Source organism: Felis catus, chromosome A3, assembly GCF_018350175.1.
Source record: "Felis catus isolate Fca126 chromosome A3, F.catus_Fca126_mat1.0, whole genome shotgun sequence".
NCBI lineage: Eukaryota > Metazoa > Chordata > Mammalia > Carnivora > Felidae > Felis > Felis catus.
This window is the reverse complement of record NC_058370.1, coordinates 63730794-63751061: the sequence shown is the minus strand read 5'-3', so window position 1 is coordinate 63751061 and position 20268 is coordinate 63730794. Positions and strand designations below refer to the sequence as shown.

The 20268-nt window shown below is 35.9% G+C and overlaps 1 protein-coding gene across 1 annotated transcript in view; it reads left to right on the top strand.

The window, feature by feature from the left end:
• The window catches only part of LRPPRC (leucine rich pentatricopeptide repeat containing), a 111626-nt gene that overhangs the window by 16202 nt on the left and 75156 nt on the right, over positions 1-20268 (top strand). Inside the window, exons 3-13 of the mRNA XM_011281043.4 lie at positions 1070-1192; positions 4125-4246; positions 4354-4412; positions 5112-5198; positions 6041-6167; positions 6518-6662; positions 6980-7125; positions 7380-7485; positions 7567-7674; positions 16498-16616; positions 18105-18198. Of these exons, the coding sequence (XP_011279345.3) occupies positions 1070-1192; positions 4125-4246; positions 4354-4412; positions 5112-5198; positions 6041-6167; positions 6518-6662; positions 6980-7125; positions 7380-7485; positions 7567-7674; positions 16498-16616; positions 18105-18198 (1236 nt within the window). The remainder of the gene's footprint in view (positions 1-1069; positions 1193-4124; positions 4247-4353; positions 4413-5111; positions 5199-6040; positions 6168-6517; positions 6663-6979; positions 7126-7379; positions 7486-7566; positions 7675-16497; positions 16617-18104; positions 18199-20268) is intronic.

The window sequence follows — 20268 nt, the reverse complement described above, 5'->3', positions numbered from 1 at the left end:
TAAATCGTTTGGAAGCGTTTCTTATCTTGCCTTGTATGGTGTCAACTTTCCCTAAGATGCTTACATATGATAGATTCCCAGAAGGACCAATAATCATTATTTCCCTTTCATTTTCACTTAGCTATTATAATCCATTTGAATCACTTACTTTGATAATCTGGTGGAAGGTTGTAGGCCCTCTTACCACCTCCCACCCCCCACAAGCCGAGCATGCAAACATGCACATAATTTTGCATGTAGTTACAGAATATTCACCAGCTTCCTAAAGCCCATCTGTGGATTTCATTCACATTAAGAAGCTATGGAATCTAATGATGATGGATATGAAAGAAGTGTCAGTTATAATTGTGTGTATTTAAAAGCTATTGTATCATTTTCTCTTTTTGATTTATTCAGAGTTGAACGACTATTACCATAGTTAATTTTAGAATATTTTTATCACCTCAAAAAGAAATCTCCAAACCCGTAGCCATTATCCCCCAACTCCTCATCCCTTCCAGCCTTAGACGACTCCTAGTGTACTTTTTGGCCTTGCAGGTTTCTTATTTTGGATACTTTATTTAAGTGGAATCATACAGTGAATGGTTTGTTTTTTGTTTTTGTTTGGTTTTAAAGTCATCTTTCAGAGACATGTAGATAAAGGCCATGGATAAAGGGAGAAGGAAGTTTACATTATTTTGTAATTGATTGTAAACTTGGTATTCATGGGTTTTAATTGTACTGCTCTGTACTATTTTCATAAGATACTGAGAAGCTTAGCCTTTGAATTGTAGTAAGTAGTGCTTATAAATTAAGTTCTGTGTATTTTTATATGGTATAGAGCCTTGCAGATTACATGGATTCATAACCTTAGCTTTTTAAAAGCAGACTAATTTTAAAAACATAATTTTTAGTAACATTGTAAATGTTACTTGTGGATTTGGGTAGGGTTTTTCTAGTTTGTGGGTACTCTTACCATCTCAGTGAGGCAGGAGAGTTTTGACTATTTACGGATTTCAGTTTAAGTTTTGATATTTACCTGTATGATATTGCTGTTGTGTTAAATGATATCTGTTACCTTTTTTCACAGGGAGCCCAGGTGGTAATCAAGCCTTGCTTCTCCTGCGCAGCTGTGGTTCTCTCTTGCCTGAACTACAGTTATCAGAGAGAACCGAATTTGCTCATAGGATATGGGACAAACTTCAGAAATTGGGTATGATTGTTTAAAAATAAGTGTATATAGGGGCGCCTGGGTGGCGCAGTCGGTTAAGCGTCCGACTTCAGCCAGGTCACGATCTCGCGGTCCGTGAGTTCGAGCCCTGCGTCGGGCTCTGGGCTGATGGCTCAGAGCCTGGAGCCTGTTTCCGATTCTGTGTCTCCCTCTCTCTCTGCCCCTCGCCTGTTCATGCTCTGTCTCTCTCTGTCCCAAAAATAAATAAACGTTGAAAAAAAAAATATGTGTATATATAAAAAGTGTAGATATTTTTTCTTTTGGTAAATAAGAATTTATTTACATAAATGCTATAATTCAATTTTATGGAAGAGCTACTTGGTAATATTTATCTGGTGAGTTATAGCGACATCTAGAGGCATTGAGAATAAAATAATTGTCAACTATACTCAAATGAAAAAATAAAGTAATTTTCATAACAATTATTACTTTTATGGTAAGTTAAAAAGAAAAAGGACAGGATAAAAAGGCAGTTGTATTGTCAAAGTTGGGAGCGCACATACCATTTGACCAAGCAGTTCCATTTGTTAGAATTTAGATAATGGGTACCTGGGTGGCTCAGCAGGTTAAGCATCTGACTTCAGCTCACATCATGATCTTGTAGTTCATGAGTTCGAGCCCTGCATCAGGCTCTGTGCTGACAGCTCAGAGTTTGGAGTCTGCTTCGAATTCTGTGTGTCCCTCTCTCTGACCCTCCCCTCCCTCTCCTCCATTCTCCAAAATAAATAAACATTAAAAAATTTAAAAAAAAATTTAGATCACAGATATATTCAAATGTGCAAAGGGATATCCTTTATTGTGGCTTGTTTGTAAGAGTTAGGAATTGGAACCAACTCTAATGTCTCTCACTGGGGATCAGATAAATTATGGGGTGTCCATGAAATGGGATACTGTGCAACTGTTAAAAAAGGAGTTCTTCTATACTAACGTGGGGTGTTCTCCAAAATAGAAGGAAAAATTAAGGTGCAGAATGGTGTATATAGTATGCTACTATTTTGAAGAAAAATATTTATATCTGTATATGCATATAACATTAAAATAGTTCTTGAAGGATAATAAATACCAGATACAGTTTTACTCTGTACCTTTTTATGCTTTGAAAATTTTGAACCGTGAACATAGTATCTATTCAGAAAATAACATAGTTTAAAAGACCATTAGATAAAATCCAATGTTCATTCTTGATTTTTAAAAACCTTAACAAAGAATAGAAGGATACTTCTTTAACATGTTAAATTTAAAGCCAACAACTAATATCATGCAGTGAAATAGGTTGTGAAACAATATGAGAAATTGCGATTCTTTAGATGATATACTTGTTTACCTGTAAAATCCCAGAAAATCAACTTACAGTAAAGTAGTAGGAAATATTAAATGTTCAGGAATCTATAACTTTTCCTAGTTAGAAAATAAAATGGGTAGAAGGTTCTAAGTTTAGTCACAAATATATAAAATATCTATGAATATCCTTCAAGAAACATGTAGTACCTATATGGAAGAAAACTATACAATAAACACAGAGCCTCACCTCAGTTTTGAATTCATCTAGAACTAATTTTGATGACAAGTTCGTTTGTTTAAAGTTTTGAGAAGAATAGATGAATAATGGATTTCAGAATGGAAAATAGTCTTCTAGGTATAAAAGCAGCAGGAAAGTGAAAATAAAGAATTGACTTCAAAAAAACTAGAAATTTCTGTATGTCAGTAAGTCATGTGATTTAAAAATACATGTTGAACTGGGAGAAATTCTTGTGAAAAAGGATATACGTTCTTTCAGCCTTAGAGCCGCTTTTTAGCCAACCATTATTAGAGTTCAACTTGATTTTTTAGAAGTTTTCAGACGCCGTATGGTAACCTTGATGCACAGTCACATTGCAGATGTTGAATTGTACATGGTTCCCCTTAAGGCCTTATATAAAGTGTTACAATGGTTAACAGATTGGGCACTCAGGGCAGACCACCTACATTCAAATCTGTGGTCACTTACTAGCCATGTGGCCTTGGACAAGTGGAAGAGTCAGTTTTCCTCATGCATAAGATGGGGATAAGAGTACGTCTCAAAGCGTTGTGAAGACTAACAGAGCCTCTAGATGCAGAGCACTTAGCACAGTTTCTGAAACATAGCACAGTATGTACAAGTCTAGTAAGATGAAAGCAAATATTAATAGAATAAGTCCTGTGTGGTCTAGAATCTCAAACTGACTGACCAAAGGCCTGTGTTGCTACAGGCAGTTTAGATACAAATTTAATTCATGCAAATTTAGTAAAACATTAGCATTAGATTGATACGGTGACCAAGATGTCATCAGTGGGTTGAGGAAGGCTGAATGGTTACCTTGATTGATGTGGCCTTAGGCAAGATAGGACCTGGAAGAAAACAAAGAGCTTTGGAATAGGGGTAATTAACAATAGCAGACTAGAAACTATAACTGGAAATGGAGCCTTCAAACAAACACTGAGTAGCCTGGTGAGTAAATAACCAGGTCTGCTAGTACAGTCCTCCCTGTATAGAACAACTGCAGTCACAGTCCGTCTTGGTGTGTCTGTTCTGTGGCAAGGACTACTTTCTACCAAAAATGTTTGTCACTTTAAATACAGAGGTATTGTCAACATTTTCTAACAGGAAGGGATATTATGCTTCATAAGTAAGAAAATCTTTGTCACTTTACATCTTAACATCTGAATAAGCAGTTACTTGTGACTGTATAGTAATTCAGTTAATTACTGTCTTAAATGCTTAACTTGCTCTGTTCTGACAAGATTTCTGTATAGTTGGGCCTAAGTAGGGGGTGAAATGCTGAAGTGACCATTTTACCCCTTTTGTTTGTTAAATTTAAGTATGCATATTTTAGTTGTGATAAAGAATATGATTTTAGGTCCTTTTCTAAAAATTTGATTTAAATTTTATTTGTAGGTACTGTGTATGATGTAAGTCATTATAATGCTTTACTTAAAGTTTATCTTCAAAATGAATATAAATTTTCACCAACTGACTTCTTGGCAAAAATGGAGGAAGCAAACATTCAACCAAATCGAGTAGGTAGCTGCTATCGTAAATGTTTATTGGTTATATCACTTTTTTTTTCAATCCCAGGAAAAAAATAGTATTTAAAAAAATATTAACTAGCCCATTTCATTGGCAGGTGACATACCAGAGGTTGATCGCAGCTTATTGTAATGTAGGAGATATTGAAGGTGCCAGGTATGGAGCTCTATAAATGTATGTTTAAGCAAACAAATTTGTTAAGTCCTGTAAACCTAGGGTACGTTCATTTGTCTTTCTTTTTCTTTTAAGCTTCTTCTTAGGGAAATTATTTCAGAAGGATTTTAATCTAGCAAATTTGGTAATATGACTTAAGTAAAATATAAAATTGTGTAAGAGGGGAAAGATAAATGAGTATTGCTATTTTAATTAAAATTTTGATTTACTGGAACAGAGGCTTAAAATTGCTGAGGTGTATAAAGTTGGCTTTAGTCCTTTTAAATTGATTATTTCCTAAAGGAAATGTTCTTAGCCATTTAAACTGTATTCATTTATAAAACTTGCAATATTCTATCTTGCTGATTCATATAAAATCCGTTGTGACGTTTATTTCTCTGTAAAATTTAGTACTACTTTTGGATGGCAGCTTTAGGAAATAAGGAATAAATTGAAATGTATAATTCATTTTTAATTGAATGGATTTTTATTAAACTTTATAGGCTTTTTAAAGGTTAATTAGTATAGAAGAAACAATCAAATTTTAAAAACTTACCTGCTATTTTTACCAAGGGTAGTTCAAGATCTATAATTTGATATAATTGATATAATTTCAGGGAGTGAGATTTTGTGTTTGTATGTTGTAAAAAGTGGTTCTGATGTATATTTCCAAAAAGTATTTTCATTTCTCTTTTATTGCAGCAAGATTCTTGGATTTATGAAAACTAAGGACCTGCCAATCACGGAGGCAGTTTTCAGTGCTCTTGTTACAGGGCATGCAAGAGCCGGGTAATGTTCAACTTAAGGTTTTGTTCTCGAGCGAGGTTTAAATTATAGGAAATTATTGTAGAAAATTCTTAAACCATGTTTATCTAACCCCTCAAAAATTTTGAGCGTGTGAAGTAGAACATGCAATTTTTTAAGAACTTATTCTTAAATTTATCTGTTTCATAAAACTTTTATTTGAAAATAATTCAATTTTAAAAATTGGGCCTGATCCAAACTAGTTGACTTTTTGTTTGTTTTTAAATTTTTATTTATTTTTGACAGAGGGAGAGAGACAGAGCATGCGTGGGGGAGGGGCAGAGAGAGAGGGAGACACAGAATCCGAAGCAGTCTCTAGGCTCCGAGCTGTCAGCACAGGCCCCAACGCGGGGCTCAAACTCACGAACTGTGAGATCATGACCTGAGCTGAAGTCGGACGCTCAACCGACTGAGCCACCCAGGCGCCCCTTGACTTTGTATTTTAACTGCCCTCTTGATGCTCTTGGAAAACAGTTTTATTTTTGAAGAATAATTTACTAAATGTTATTCTTCCCTAAAAAGGTAAATTTGAGTCATAGCACACTTGATGAAAGAGGGCACATTGATTTAAGGTCTATGTGATTATTATGCAGTTTGGTTTCTCTTTTGGAAAAGTTACCTGTAAAAATTGGGAACATTTATTATTTTTGTTGTTTCAGAAACCTATAGCTGGTTTCATGTGTATTTGCTCTTTTCTGATGTCCTTTGCTAAATGGTTTATAAGAGTTGTTAATTTTAATAAGTACAGGCTAATATATTTTAGAATGATAGTATTACATTTGCCAGTATTATAATAATCTGTTCTGTTTTCTTTGAATAACTTCCAGAGATATAGAGAATGCAGAAAATATTCTCACAGTGATGAGAGAGGCTGGAATTGAGCCTGGTCCAGACACATACTTAGCATTATTGAATGCATATGCTGAAAAGGGTGACATTGATCATGTTAAGCAGGTATGTCTTATGTCATGTAAATAATACTTTAAAACTATTGCATAAAAAAAAATCATTTGTGTGAGCTTGTGTTAACGTTTTGCATGAAGCAGAAAAGTGTAGCTTATATCTGTTTTTAAAGGTATTTCTTGTAGACATTAGTATTGATGGAGAATTTTTAAAGTTTGGTACCTTGGTGTTGATCTTAGTTATTGCTGAAATGTAATGTTTTCTGTTTTATAATATAAGCCCTAAACCTTTAGATGGTGTATGTTCCTAATTTTTTAAATTTTGGTATTTTAATTTATTTGGCTATAATTTAAAAATACTGGTTTCTAACTCGTTCTTCTAATTTCTGAAACTGTCTACAGACTCTGGAGAAGGTGAAGAAGTCTGATCTTTACCTTATGGACCGTGATTTATTGCAAATTATTTTTAGTTTCAGTAAAGCTGGGTATTCTCAATATGTCCCAGAAATTTTGGAAAAAATTACATATGAAAGAAGATATATTCCAGGTAGTTTTTAAAAATTTATTTTTATGATTTTTCTAAAAATCTGAATTACTATTCTTACATGATGGAAAAGGCATTCTCTAACGATAGGGGATTGTAGTACATGAACACAGGACTCTTAGAAGTCAGATTAATGAACTAAACAACTTGAGTTAATGAGCAGATGGGAATGTTTTGATTTGGAAGTGTTTCACTGTTATCTAGGGAGATATATCCTTTTGGCCTTTGTAGTTCATAAGTTTGTCTTTCAGAGTGGCTGCAGTGTAAAAATATTATTCAATTCAGTAACAGAATATGTCTTTCTTTTCTTTTCTTCCCAGATGCAATGAACCTCATTCTGCTTTTAGTCACTGAAAAATTGGAAGATACAGCATTCCAAATTTTATTAGCATGTCCTGTATCAAGGGAAGACAATCTGAATGACTTTGGCAGTTTCTTTTTACGACACTGTGTGACTATGAATACGGTATCCTGTCTGTTTTTACTTTATTGACAGTGTAATAGGCAGTGAAATAAGAGTCTATAAAGTAGAAGAACATACTGTGAGATGAGACCAATTACAAACATTATGAAAACTTTGTTTCTGTGTTATAAGTTTATCAGTTAGAAAGAGGACGAGAGGTTGAAATTTTTCATTCCAGGAGTGGTAGCATATCTGCAGAAGGTCAAATGGTAGGATATTTGCAGACCCGGCTGATGTGTGGTACCTTTTCCCCCTAGCCTGCAGAGAAGCTGCAAGATTACTGCAAGCAGTTAAAGGAATCCCAGATGCATACATCTCCTTTGCAGTTCACACTCCACTGCGCATTACAAGCCAATAAAACTGGTATGATATTCTCATCATTAAAACTGACATAAATAAGTTTTGCTGAAGTAGCTTTGTAATATTTTATGATATCTCTTTCAGATTTGGCAAAAGCTCTAATGAAGGCTCTGAAGGAAGAAGGTTTTCCTGTCAGAACTCATTATTTCTGGCCATTGCTAGCTGGACATCAGAAGGAGAAAAATGTTCAAGGTTAGGTTTTGCCTTTTACAGATTCATAATGGTCCAGAGATCCAGTGTAAGTTTCTACACACACTAGTTGGATTCTTTGGGAAGGTAAACTTCTCTCTGAGTAGTAGACCTTCTGAGAAAATAGAATTGATTGAAGTCAGAGTCAAGAATTGGGTAAGCATTTTTAAAAACAGTGGATTTCTTTCGTCTTAATTTCATTCTGACTTCGTCTCTGATCTTGATATTCAGACTTGTGAGTGTAGTTTTAAACAGTTTTTTATTTTTAAGTTTTTCGAAAAACTCCTTAGTTTTTGATTTTACATATACCGTTCAAAATTAATTTGTCTAGCCTTATTCAAGATAAAGTTATACATAATCAAGCCATTTTCTTTGTGGACCAGTCTCCTTAACTGAGCTGAGTTACAATAATAGGAAAGGCAGGAAAACTTTTATTGCAAAATGAGCGCTCATGACCTGACAGCCTGCTGATTGAAGGACAGAAATGTTCAATCTCTCAGGTTCTTAAGTACACTTACGCATTTAGCATACTTTTTCCTTGTACACATGGGATACCTATAGGATATGAATAAGAATTGAACAAATATTAAATTTTAGAGTACAGTATCTAATTCTTTGGTTTGCATTATTGGTAATTCAGAAAGAGTAGTCTCATAAAAAGATGCTTTTAACAGAAGTACTTCCCCCTTGGGGAAACAAAAAATGGTCTTTTTCATTTTATCTCGCAGTATAATGTGCTTTAGAATGAGATGCAGAGTTGTTAGTATGACACTGGGTGACAAACAAAATGCACAAACAACAAAAAAAGTGCTTTTAGCAGACTTTCATATTGCAATTTTATTTTAAATATATAGTCGTCTTCTGGTCTAAAGGAAATGGTGAAACAAGTATTCCCTAATTGTTTCTGGCTATAAAAGTCTCAAAATCCTTTTTAGAAAAATCTTCATGAAAACAGTATGCTAGTTGATTAACTCTTTGCACATCCTCCAGTTCTGAAAGCTCCCAAGAAGTAACCTTTAACACAGTATTTTTGAACCAGAGAAAATTTACATCATTCCATGAAAATCTTCGGGCATATTCATATTGTCCACCTCTACACAGATAAGAAAATACCCCTGTTGAAATGTTTGTTTGTTCATCAGGAAAATTTGCTTTCTTCAACTGTATCAGTGTGTCTAGACTTGAATTGGTTACCACACTTTAACAACTTAGTAAGCATAGAAGAATTCAGGTGATTTCTTTTGATAGTTGTAGCTCAAACTAGTAGAAAAATGGGCTTTATCTTGAATCCATCCTCTCTTAGAAGCTTATAATTTAGATCACAAAGGTGCCTTGTTGAAAGACTGCTTTATATTAACGAAGTAACTGAGAGCAGCAGAGAGATTCCATGACTGACCTTGGGTTCCACACCTAGCTGTCAGTGCTGCTGGGCTTAGAACTGAGGATTTCTGTTCTGTTTTAAACACTCTTTTTAAATATCATAACACCTCCGTATTAGACATTTGTGTTATGCTGTGTTTATTTTATAAAAATTTTTAGCTATTAACTAAAAGTTAGATGCCAGTTTTTACATTAGGACATTTAAAAAAGTGGTATAAGTTTTTTAATCAGTGATGGTTTTATCTGGAAAAACATAAAAGCTGAAAAAGGTAACTTGAGGTACAAGATACTGTCAGTTGTGTTACAGTTTTTAAAAACTAGTTTCTCCCTTTGTGGGAGGTCCAGAAATATAGTAAAGTATGTGTTCTCCAGTTGTCCTTCATGTGACAACAAAATGGCTATACATACTTTGTATGGTTTCTTCAGGGTCAGGTAAGAAGGTCACATTTTTATCAGTGCAATGAACTTGTTCTTGTCCAGGAAAATGTCCTATATAAACTGGTAGAAAGAACAGAAGAAAATAACAGCTGTAGTGTTGGAAGATGTAGAGGAGCGTTTCATAAGGAATAGATAAAACCCTTCATGAAATCAGAGAAAGATATTTAGAGATCAGATCAAACTGAAGCAAGAGTTTTCCACGATACTACGATCATTCATACTATTATTGAATTCCAGAATATTTCTGGCTGCCAGTTCAGCCATCACCAACCCCTAAGGAAGATTCTCACAGTGATTTCCTTATAGCTCATCTTACTAGTATTTTTCTCTGTGGCACAAATGGAAAAGTCACCACTTAGAATTTTCGCAAGTTGGCCTGAATGAGAGGGAATAACCCAGGATGATTGAGGATTTATATCCCTGAGTATATTTAGAAAACCGAAAAGTTAAGAGTATAGAAGGGATAAGATCTATAAGGAAGGGGCCATACAGAAGCTTGAATGCCAATTGAGTAAAGTTGAATAGAGTTGAGTTGAGTAAAGTTGAATAGAGAATACTTTTCAAGAAATAAGATATTGCCTCTGGTAGAGGGAGTGCCCTACATAAGAGTCAAAAATCATGTGGAGTAAGTGGTCATAGTTTGTGGAAGTTGTTCAGATCAACCATTTATCTTTCCCAAAAGTATAAACTATTTTAATTCTACAAAGCTTTTTGAATGGAGGCTTTCCTCTGGATTCATAAACTTTGTCGTGACTATCTTTGAATTTTTTTTTTTTTTTTTTTTTTTTTGAGAGAGAGAGAGAGAGCACGTGCACAAGTAGGGGAGGGACAGAGGGAAAGGGAGAGAGAATCTTAAGCAGGCTCCATGCCCAGCACGGAGCCCTGCTGAGGGCTCAGATCTCACAACTGTGAGATTGTGACCTGAACCGAAATCAAGAGTTGGTGGCTCAACCGACTGAGCCATCAGGTGCTCCTTAAATATTTGTATTCGATTGCTTAGTCTTAGTTCGATTTTCTAAGTTCACAGAGGTTTGGAATCTATGTTTCCCTAGGTTAATATATGATTATTTTAATCTTTTTATTTAAAAGAAAAATACGAGGGGCACCTAGGTGGCTCAGTTGGTTAAGCATCTGACTTCGGCTCAGGTCATGATCTCATGGTTCAGTTCGTGGGTTCAAGCCCTGTGTTGGGCTCTGTGCTGGCAGCATGGAGACTGTTTGGGATTCTCACTCTCACCTCTCTCTCTGCCCCTCCCCAACTCGTGCTTTCTCTCTCTCTCTCAAAATAAATGAATAAACGTAGAAAAAAATTTAAAAAAAAGATAAAAGTAAAAATAAGTAAAAGAGAAATATGAAGGCACCTGCTTGGGATTCTCTCTTTCCTCCTCCCCCCCTGCTGTCCCCTCTCTCTCAAAATACATAAATAAATATTTAAAAAATTAAAAAAATATATGAATTGTATTTTTTAGGAGGAGGTAAGTGGGTATGTGAGATCAATCGTGTTTTTTTCTCCTTATTGATAAGTTTTTCTGTCCTCCCATCGGACTGTAGTTATTGAAGTGAATATCTTTGTATCCTCCCTCAGAATGCCTAAGGGAGTGACTGAACTTAACTGATCAGGCAGGTGTGGACCTGGGTTTTCTTTTTTAAAAAAAAAATTTTTTTAATGTTTATTTATTTTTGAGACAGAGCATGAACAGGGGAGGGTCAGAAAGAGAGGGAGACACAGAATCTGAAACAGGCTGCAGGCTCTGAGCCGTCAGCACAGAGCCCGACGCGGGGCTCGAACTCATGGACCGCGAGATCATGACCTGAGCTGAAGTCGGACGCTTAACCGACTGAGCCACCCAGGTGCCCCTGGACCTGGGTTTTCTTAAACCAACTTTAATTTCAGTTAGAAAAATACATGTTAAAAAATGCTGGCATCACACATCCTCTAAATGAGCAGAATACACTCCTCCCCCTAATGTACCTTTTGGAAGAACAATGAGTTAAGAGAATAAAATGTCTTTGGATCCTAGATATCAGAGTGAAGTGTTTTGTACAGAAATAAGAATCTTCTGTTTACATTCAATTTGTTGGTCTATTTTCAGACATCAGAAAATCAAATATATAGTTACATTATTCTGCATTTACTCTGGGTATCACTAAGAAAATGTAAAAAATTACTAGGGTATTTTAAGACAGCTAAAAAAACGAAATCATTATTGTTACTAGTAACATTTATTTAGTATTTTTAGGGTTTCACACATTTTTTCCTTTAATTTAAATGACCACCTTGAGAGCTAAGTGGAAAGTTTTATTATCATCATTCTTATAGATGAAGAACTGCTAAAAATCAGTTTTTGGTGACAGAGCAAGGACTTGATCCCACGTTCTTCTGATTCCAGGATAAAGTGTAGGTTTTTGCAGTTTTGTGGTGTTACAAGCACCTGCCAGCAATTAGGAAACTTTTTTTTTTTTTAATGTTTATTTATTTATTTTGAGAGAGAGAGGGCATGCGACCTGGAGAGGGACAGAGACAGAGGGAGAGAGAGAATCCCAAACAGGTTCTGTACTGTCAGCGCAGAGCCTGACATGGGGCTCAAACCCACAAACTGTGAGGTCATGACCTGAGCCAAAATTAAGAGTTGGATGCTCAACTGCCTGAGCTTCCGACCTGCCCTAGGAGACTTGGTTTCTTATTCAAGATATGCCTTTGATCTTAGAGAAATCATTCAGTTTAACACTTTGGTTAAAATAAAGATTGACTTCTGAAGACATTTCCAGCTTTATTTACATAGAGAAGTACACCCCCCCCCACCCCCAGTAGACTGAGTCGAAAGCCTTGTTAATACAGTTGGCCCCTGAAAATACAGGTAACAGGTTTGAACTGCATAGGTTCCCATAAACATGGATTTTTTATTTTTATTATTTATTTATTTATTTATTAAAAAAATTTTTAAATGTTTATTCAGTTTTCAGAGACAGCAAGTAGGGGTGAGGCAGAGAGAGAGAGAGAGGGAGACACAGAATCCAGAGTAGGCTCCAGGCTCCGAGTTGTCAGCACAGAGCCTGACACAGGGCTCGAACTCACGAACTGTGAGATCATGACCTGAGCCGAAGTCAGATACCCAACTGACTGAGCCACCCAGGCACCCCCGGATTTTTTAAATAAATACAGTATTGAAAATGTATTTTCTCTTCCTTAACGATTTTTTTTTCTTTTTTTGAGTTTATTTTTTAGTATTTTGAGAGAGAATGTGCATGTGAGTGGGGGAGGGGCAGAGAGAGAGAGAGGGAGAGCAGGAATCCCAAGGAGGCTCTGCATTGTCTGGACGCGGGGCTTGATCTCATGAACCGTGAGAGAACCATGAGAACCGTGAGAACATGTCCTGAGCCAAAATCAAGAGTTGGATGCTTAACTGACTGAGCTCCTTCCTTCCTTCCTTCCTTCCTTCCTTCCTTCCTTCCTTCCTTCCTTCCTTCCTTCCTTCCTTTCTTTCTTTTGAGAGAGGGAGAGAGAGAACTTACACTTTCTGTGTAACATTTTTTTCTCTAGGTTACTTTATTGTAAGAATACAGTATTTAATACATAGCACATACAAAATAATGTACTAATTGATTGTTTTTGATAAGGCTTCTGGTCAACATAGGCTGTTAGTAGTTAAGTTTTTAGAGAGTCAGAAGTTATGTGCGAATTTTCAATTGCACTGGAGCCAGCGCCCCTAACCCATGTTGTTCAGGAGTCAGCTGTTGATAGATTGATCAAAACTAAGTACTAGGATTCTTTCTGTTCAGTGTGTTCTCTTTTTCCTGTTCTCAGTCTTCCTCTAGGCCTAGACCACAAGAATTTCTTCCATGCCTGTGGGTAGTACTTACAGTTCTTGATACCGTTTCTATTTATTCACTAGGCCTAGACTCTATAAGTCAGAAAAATTTTCCATTCATCGAGTGCCTTGACACATATCAATCTGCTGAATCTAACAAGGATGGTAGTTAGGAAGGATTAAGTCAGGTGTTTTTTGACGAAGTGTCTAAAAGGCATGGTTCCTGGCATATTGTTATTTCTAATGTGTAAGCTAAGAAATTATGGCTCAGGGGGCGCCTGGGTGGCTCAGTTGGTTAACCGTCCGACTTTGGCTCAGGTCATGATCTTGCGGTCCATGAGTTTGAGCCCCACATCGGGCTCTGTGCGGACAGCTCAGAGCCTGGAGCCTGCTTCAGATTCTGTGTCTCCCTCTCTCTGCCCCTCCCCCACTCATGCTCTGTCTCTCTGTCAAAAATAAACAAACATTTAAAAATTAAAAAAAAAAAAGAAATTATGGCTCAGAGAGGGAAAGTTATTTGCTCAGATTTACACTACCATTAAGTGCCAGAACAGGGTAGAAAGCTCTTTAAACTTAAAGGTCTCTTTAAACTTTGAACTTGTTTTTGTTTTGTCATTTCACTGGAGAGTCTTACTAGAAACTTAGTTATTTACTTTAAACCGTGGTCATGAAAGCAATCCCTATTAGTGAGAAAGGACCTTGAGGACATTAGATTAGCACAAGTCTGTTACTAGTAATTGAAAGGCAACTAGCTATGCCCTCCTCTCAAGTGCTTAGTAATCTTTGCATGTAAAGAAGAGCATAGTGTGATTTGCCATTTTTTATGATAGTTATCAATGTTATTAGTAGTAATTCCTAGTGAATTGTTAGAGGAATACTTCTCCTAAATTTTGCTTACAAATATTGTTATGCCTGCTGTGTGCTCTATGGACCAACATGCATGTTCTCCTAAACTTAGAACTAAGCACATGCTTTACCTTGAGGGTTTTTTAAGTATTGTATTTGTATCTTAAAAAATACGTTTAAATATTTAAGGTTTTGAAGATCATTAGGTGATTTTAAGTATAATAAACTGTTTAATCTGAATAATAATCTGAATTTTATCTAAAAGAATTGTGCAGGGCGCCTGGGTGGCTTAGTCACTTAAGTGTCCAACTTCGGCTCAGTTCATGATCTCACAGTTTGTGAGTTCAAGCTCTACATCAGGCTCTGTGCTAACAGCTCAGAGCCTGGAGCCTGCTTCAGATTCTGTGTCTCCCTGTCTCTCTGACCCTCCCCACTCATACTCTGTCTCTGTCTGTCTCTCAAGAATAAATAAACATTTAAATAAATAATGTGCAGATATTCATAATGTTGTCACACTTGCCGATATATTTCTGTACTCGGTGGGAATTTACAATCAAGTATTGCGCTAGAGCACATTATATAACAAATTTGTAGAAATGTAATTAAAAAAGTTTTTTTTTAATGTTTATTTTTGACAGAGAGAGACAGCATGAGTGGGGAGGGACAGAGAGAGAGGGAGGCACAGAATCTGAAGCAGGCTCCAGACTCCGAGCTGTCAGCACAGAGCCTGACATGGGGTGTGAACTGACGGACTGCGAGATCATGACCTGAGCTGAAATTGGACACTCAACCGACTGAGCCACCCAGGCGCCCCTGTAGAAATATAATTTTTCTGTAGATGATGTGATAGGGCAAACACAGGGATCTTTAGGGGAAGCTTTAATGTGAAAGTAATGAAACTAAAGAAAATAAGTTTTAAAGAGTCCTTTCTTTTATTAAACTGTGTGTCAAGGTAGGTGACACCTGAGTAGTTTGGTAATTTTCCAGATTAATTGGTCTTGTATAAAGAAATCAGTGTGGGGGGCGCCTGAGTGGCTCAGTTGGTTAAGTGTCTGACTTCCGCTCAGGTCATTATCTCATGGTTTATGAGTTTAAGCCCCGCGTCGGGCTCTGGGCTGACAGCTCAGAGCCTGGAGCCCCCTTCAGATTCTGTGTCTCCCTCTGTCTGCCCCTCTGCTGCTTACACTCTGTCTCTCACGTTATCTGAAAAATAAATAAACATTAAAACATAAATTTAAAAAAAGGAATCCGTTTGCACTATTTGAACCTAACTATAGCTTTGGAAAACATGCAGTGACTTTTAAGACTTTAATAAAAGATTTTTTTGTAAGTGGGAGAAGGGAGCAACAATCTTGTAGATTTTTATTTTTAACTATATCGAGATAATAATTTCTTAGAATCTGTTGTTCCTTTTTCCTATTTACTCCTATAAAATAGGAAATCAGAAGTTAAGGGGTGCCTGGGTGGTTCAGTTGGTTGAGTGTCTGACTCTTTTTTTTTTTTTTTTTTTAATATTTTTATTTATTTTTGAGACAGAGAGAGACAGAGCATGAGCAGGGGAGGGGCAGAGAGAGAGGGAGACACAGAATCCTAAACAGGCTCCAGGCTCCGAGCTGTCAGCACAGAGCCCGACGCGGGGCTGGAACTCACAGACTGTGAGATCATGACCTGAGCTGAAGTCGGACGCTTAACCAACTGAGCCACCCAGGTGCCCCGAGTGTCTGACTCTTGATCTCAGCTCAGGTCATGATCTCCTGTTTCGTGAGTTCAATCCCCACATTGGGTTCTGAGCTGACAGCTTAGAATTCTCTCCCTGCCCCTACCCCACTCGTGCTCGCTTGCTTGCTCGTTCTCTCTCTCTCTCAAGAATAATAAATAAAAACTTAAAAAAAATTTTTAAAGTTAACAATTAGGGAATTTTTAATATAAAGGCTTGAGAGAACACTTTTGTCCTTGACAGATCCCCTCGCCCTGTGCCCCGCTCATCCCTTCCCTCTGCAGTGTTTATTCTGGTCAAGTTTTATTGTGTTGATCCATCACTGCTGTGTAATAGCAGTGCTATTTTATGATCTGTGTTCATTTGTATAATACCAGAAGTATTAGGCTTATTTTTCAATTGTTTTAAATTTTCTTACAGTTATAATTTGTGGGATATTCCCTTAGAACTTGCCACTGGATTAATAGATTTGTCATCGTATTTCCCAGTTCTTTTGCTTTTCTGCTTTCTCTTTTTAGACAAAATGAGTATTCTTTCATACATTATGATTCAGAAAGTAAATAAACTGAACTTTCTGATCTTTTGTTAATTTGTTCCAAGTATTTCATTTCTGTGCTTCTAAATTTTATCCTATAGGTATAATTGAAGTTCTCAAAGCAATGAATGAAGTGGGAGTAAATCCTGATCAGGAGACCTATATAAATTACGTGTTTCCATCCTTTGATAGTGTGAGGTCAGTTCGTGGGGTTTTGCAGGTGAGTCCAAGTAAGTGTGGTTTTAATTTCATAATTGAAGAGATTTCTTTCCTCCCTAATTGTTTAGTAGTAACCCCCAAAAAAGAAAAGTCATTAAGCTTAGTACTAAAAATGGTCATTGTCTGTATACAATTTTCTAAAAGCTTTGTAAAAACACCAGTTAGTGTAACATCTATAGTGGTTAAACTTAAAAAACTTGAAAAGGTAAAACACCAATTTTCTTGTGTGTTAAAAGGCAATATGTCAATATCAAGAAAAATGTAAATAAAACACTTAGACGCTCCTTAATCCTGCTTTACAGTGTAACTACAAGTTTTCAGTTTTTGACCATTACTTTTCACTTGTATATGAATTTTCATAATACAGTCTTAGTATACTTACCATACATAGTACACTTATTCTTTTTTTAAAATAATCTTTTGTTTGACTGCAAAGCATTATTTTCCTACCCAGTAATTCCTGTTCCCATCACAAGAGGCAAGGCATTTATGAAGGGGCAAATGAAGTAATTGACTTGGATAGTGCATTGGATCAGCAAGGGCTGTACTTTGCGTTTTCAGAACAAAGTGGTCTGCAGTTAGGAACATTATGGCAGAGCACCAGCCACCTTAATAAGAAATACTTTGTTTAGAAGGTCTGTTTCCTAGGTGGTTATTCCCATAATGCCTAGATTTTTCTAATAATTTTAGTGTTCTTTTCTTTCTTTGAAATAATTACATAACTACAGTCCTTTTAAAGGCAGAGTTTATATCTTAAGTGTCTTTACCTCTCTTCTCTGAGTATTTAGCAGAGTATTTTGAGCCTGTGGTATACATATTTTACTGTTAAAAAATTTATATTTAAAAATTCATTTCCCCACAGGGTCTTACTTCCCCAACCTACTTTTTTCACTTGGCACTTTTATTCCAGTGTGTAATTCCAACAGTTATTTTTTTATGCTTGAGTGCTGTTTTATTGTATGGATATACCTTAATTTATTTCTAGTTATTGCTTATTATTGATTAGGTTGCTTTCAATATTGTGCTAGTATACAGTGAGTCAGTAAATGTATTGGAGTTGAATTTTGGCTCAGATATTAAATTATTAAACAAATGATGGCATTGGGCCACATGATTAACCATTTGGTGTTAAATTGGTTTAACACCATTTGGTGTTAAATCCAAGTGCATTGAATTTTTATTTTGTTATGAATGAGAGAATTGGTCTCATGCCTTCAATAATAAATTCTTTCTAGAAGGAAGGCATCCTAAGGGTAACACATACTTGAATTTGAAGATTAGGTATTTAATTTGGAATGTTGAGACTCTATCTCATAGTTTTTGTTAAAGTTCATTTATTCAGTTTACGTATTGTTCTAGAAAATGTTTTGGATGAAGGATTATCAAAGAATGTGTTGATATAAAGAAATGGGAAAACAGGAAATTTGAATGGCATATCAACATATTTATAGCTGAGGCATGTTATCATTGAAATATGCTTTATCCCTAGGAAAATGGATGTCTACCTGAAAATAATGTATTTTCACAAGCTGAATTCAGAAGTGAAGCAGTTACCGGGAATTTATCCTATGTTTTATCATTTTGTAAGTATGCAACATTAGCTGTAAACTTGACAGGTATTGATTTCAGTTACTATTGAGGGCATACAGAGTAGTTCATGTCCTTGATACGTACCTCAGGGAAGGTCAAGGTAACTTTCTGTGTTTTTTTTATATGTTTTGCTTAAGTGAGATTGATAAGACAGTTTATGAGTTTAACTTATGGACAATTTGGAAGTAATTTTAAAGTTAAAAGAACCTTGGAGATTATTTGGTAGTAGGTTAGGACCCAGAAGACTTGGTTCTATTTATAATTAAGCCACTGATTATGGGAGCTGGAACAGTCCTTTTGCTTCAATTTCTTGAAATGGGGATAGTGTTACTTCTCTGCCTTGTGCAAGTCAGTGTGAAAATCATAGGAGATATTGTTTCTGAAAGTGTTTTCTAAACTGATGCATATTATAGCCACTGTTCCATGAAGCCCATCTCCTAGTCCTCATTAACCAAAATACAGCAGATGTTTACTAAACACTTAACAAATGCTATGGTGCTTTACAGTGTTCATCACATGTTAATAAAATTACCTGCATTGATGGATGAAGAAAGGCAGAGATGTTAAATGATTTGGTCAAAGTTAGTGATTGAGCCGGAACCAGGATTGTCTCATTTGACCTGATTCTTTCACCCTACCCACATTTTGATGAATAAGACATTTCTTACAGTTTTCATTTTTGAACTTATCTATGACATTACTTGACCATTTTTCTAATCCTGTGAAAAAGATGCTGTTTAAAAAGAAAACGCACAAACATCAGTTTCTACACTCCTAAAATGTTAGAAGTCCATCTTGGATTAATGTGTACCCAGACTGCGTAGGTGGAAACATTGTCAAAACCATGTTACTGGTATTGAAAATAGTTCATCGTAATATCATAAGGGAAAGGCAAGGTGTTCAGTATGAAGAATGGTGACTCCTGGAGGTGTAGTTATTTGAGTTTAAGGTTGGGTGTTAATGCTAGCTGCTATCTGAGGGTATTGATTTTGCCTTCTACTCAGTATAATATAAAAATTTGCCTTCCTCACAGGTCAAAAACAGAAGCGTTAGCAGAGGAATCTGGGTGCACAAGGTGTATACACGAGAGCTGCCTTTTCCCTGTAGCATCCATTCCGCTTTGTTGTCAGCCACCTGATTTTAAGACTTATTTGTTGCTAAGGAAACTAGATGCTTTTTGTCGGCAGCTTTCATCTTGCTAAGATGTTTCTGGTCACTTTTTAATGAATAAAAACTTGACAATATTCTGTAAAATACTAGTGTGAATAGTATAAAAATAACGTTTCAAGAGGCTATTAAATTTGAAAAAGAAAAATTCTAGGAACTTAAGTACTTCCGGCCACTCCTGTCAGTGCCCTCCCCTCCCTGCTTTGATTTACAGGTCTTTGAAAAGCAGTTAGTTCTATAATTGCTGGTATTCCCTGTAGGCAGCTCTGAGGTAGGCACTTTTGGTTACTACATCAAAAGGAATAGCAAGTAGTAGAGAAGAATAAGTGGCTTGTCTTGATCCACTTTGTGTAGTAGTAGGAAACATTTCCCCACTTGTGTTTGTAGGCGTGGAAAATTAATTTCATCAAGCAGTTTTATTAAAGGTTGCTGAAAAGCATGTAGTTATGTCCACTTTAAAACTTCCTTGAGTGACTAAATGCTGGTCATTTAAAAAATGATTTTCAGATTTTTTAGTTCTGTGTAAAACCATTGAGAAACTTATATTCCCTGTTGAAGGATATAACAGTTTTCTTATGTGTGTGAGTTAAATTTTAATTCATGTTTAGAAGAGATGGGCAAATACTCTTAAAATCTTATGTGACTTTCCCATGAGTTGTGTTTTTGTTTTTAAGTTAACCAGGTATCTTAATCTTCACTAAACTGTATTTATTAATTCTGTTTTCAGAATTTACCTCGACTATGAGCTCCTCTCTAATTCTGTCCATCTTGGATCATTCAGTAGTCACATTATGTATGAAAAGATTAAATCAGTTACTTGCAACATGGCACCATTTTAATACAGTGGCAGGGAAAAACAAATTCAGGAGTTACCTACTTTGATTTCCTCCCTTGCT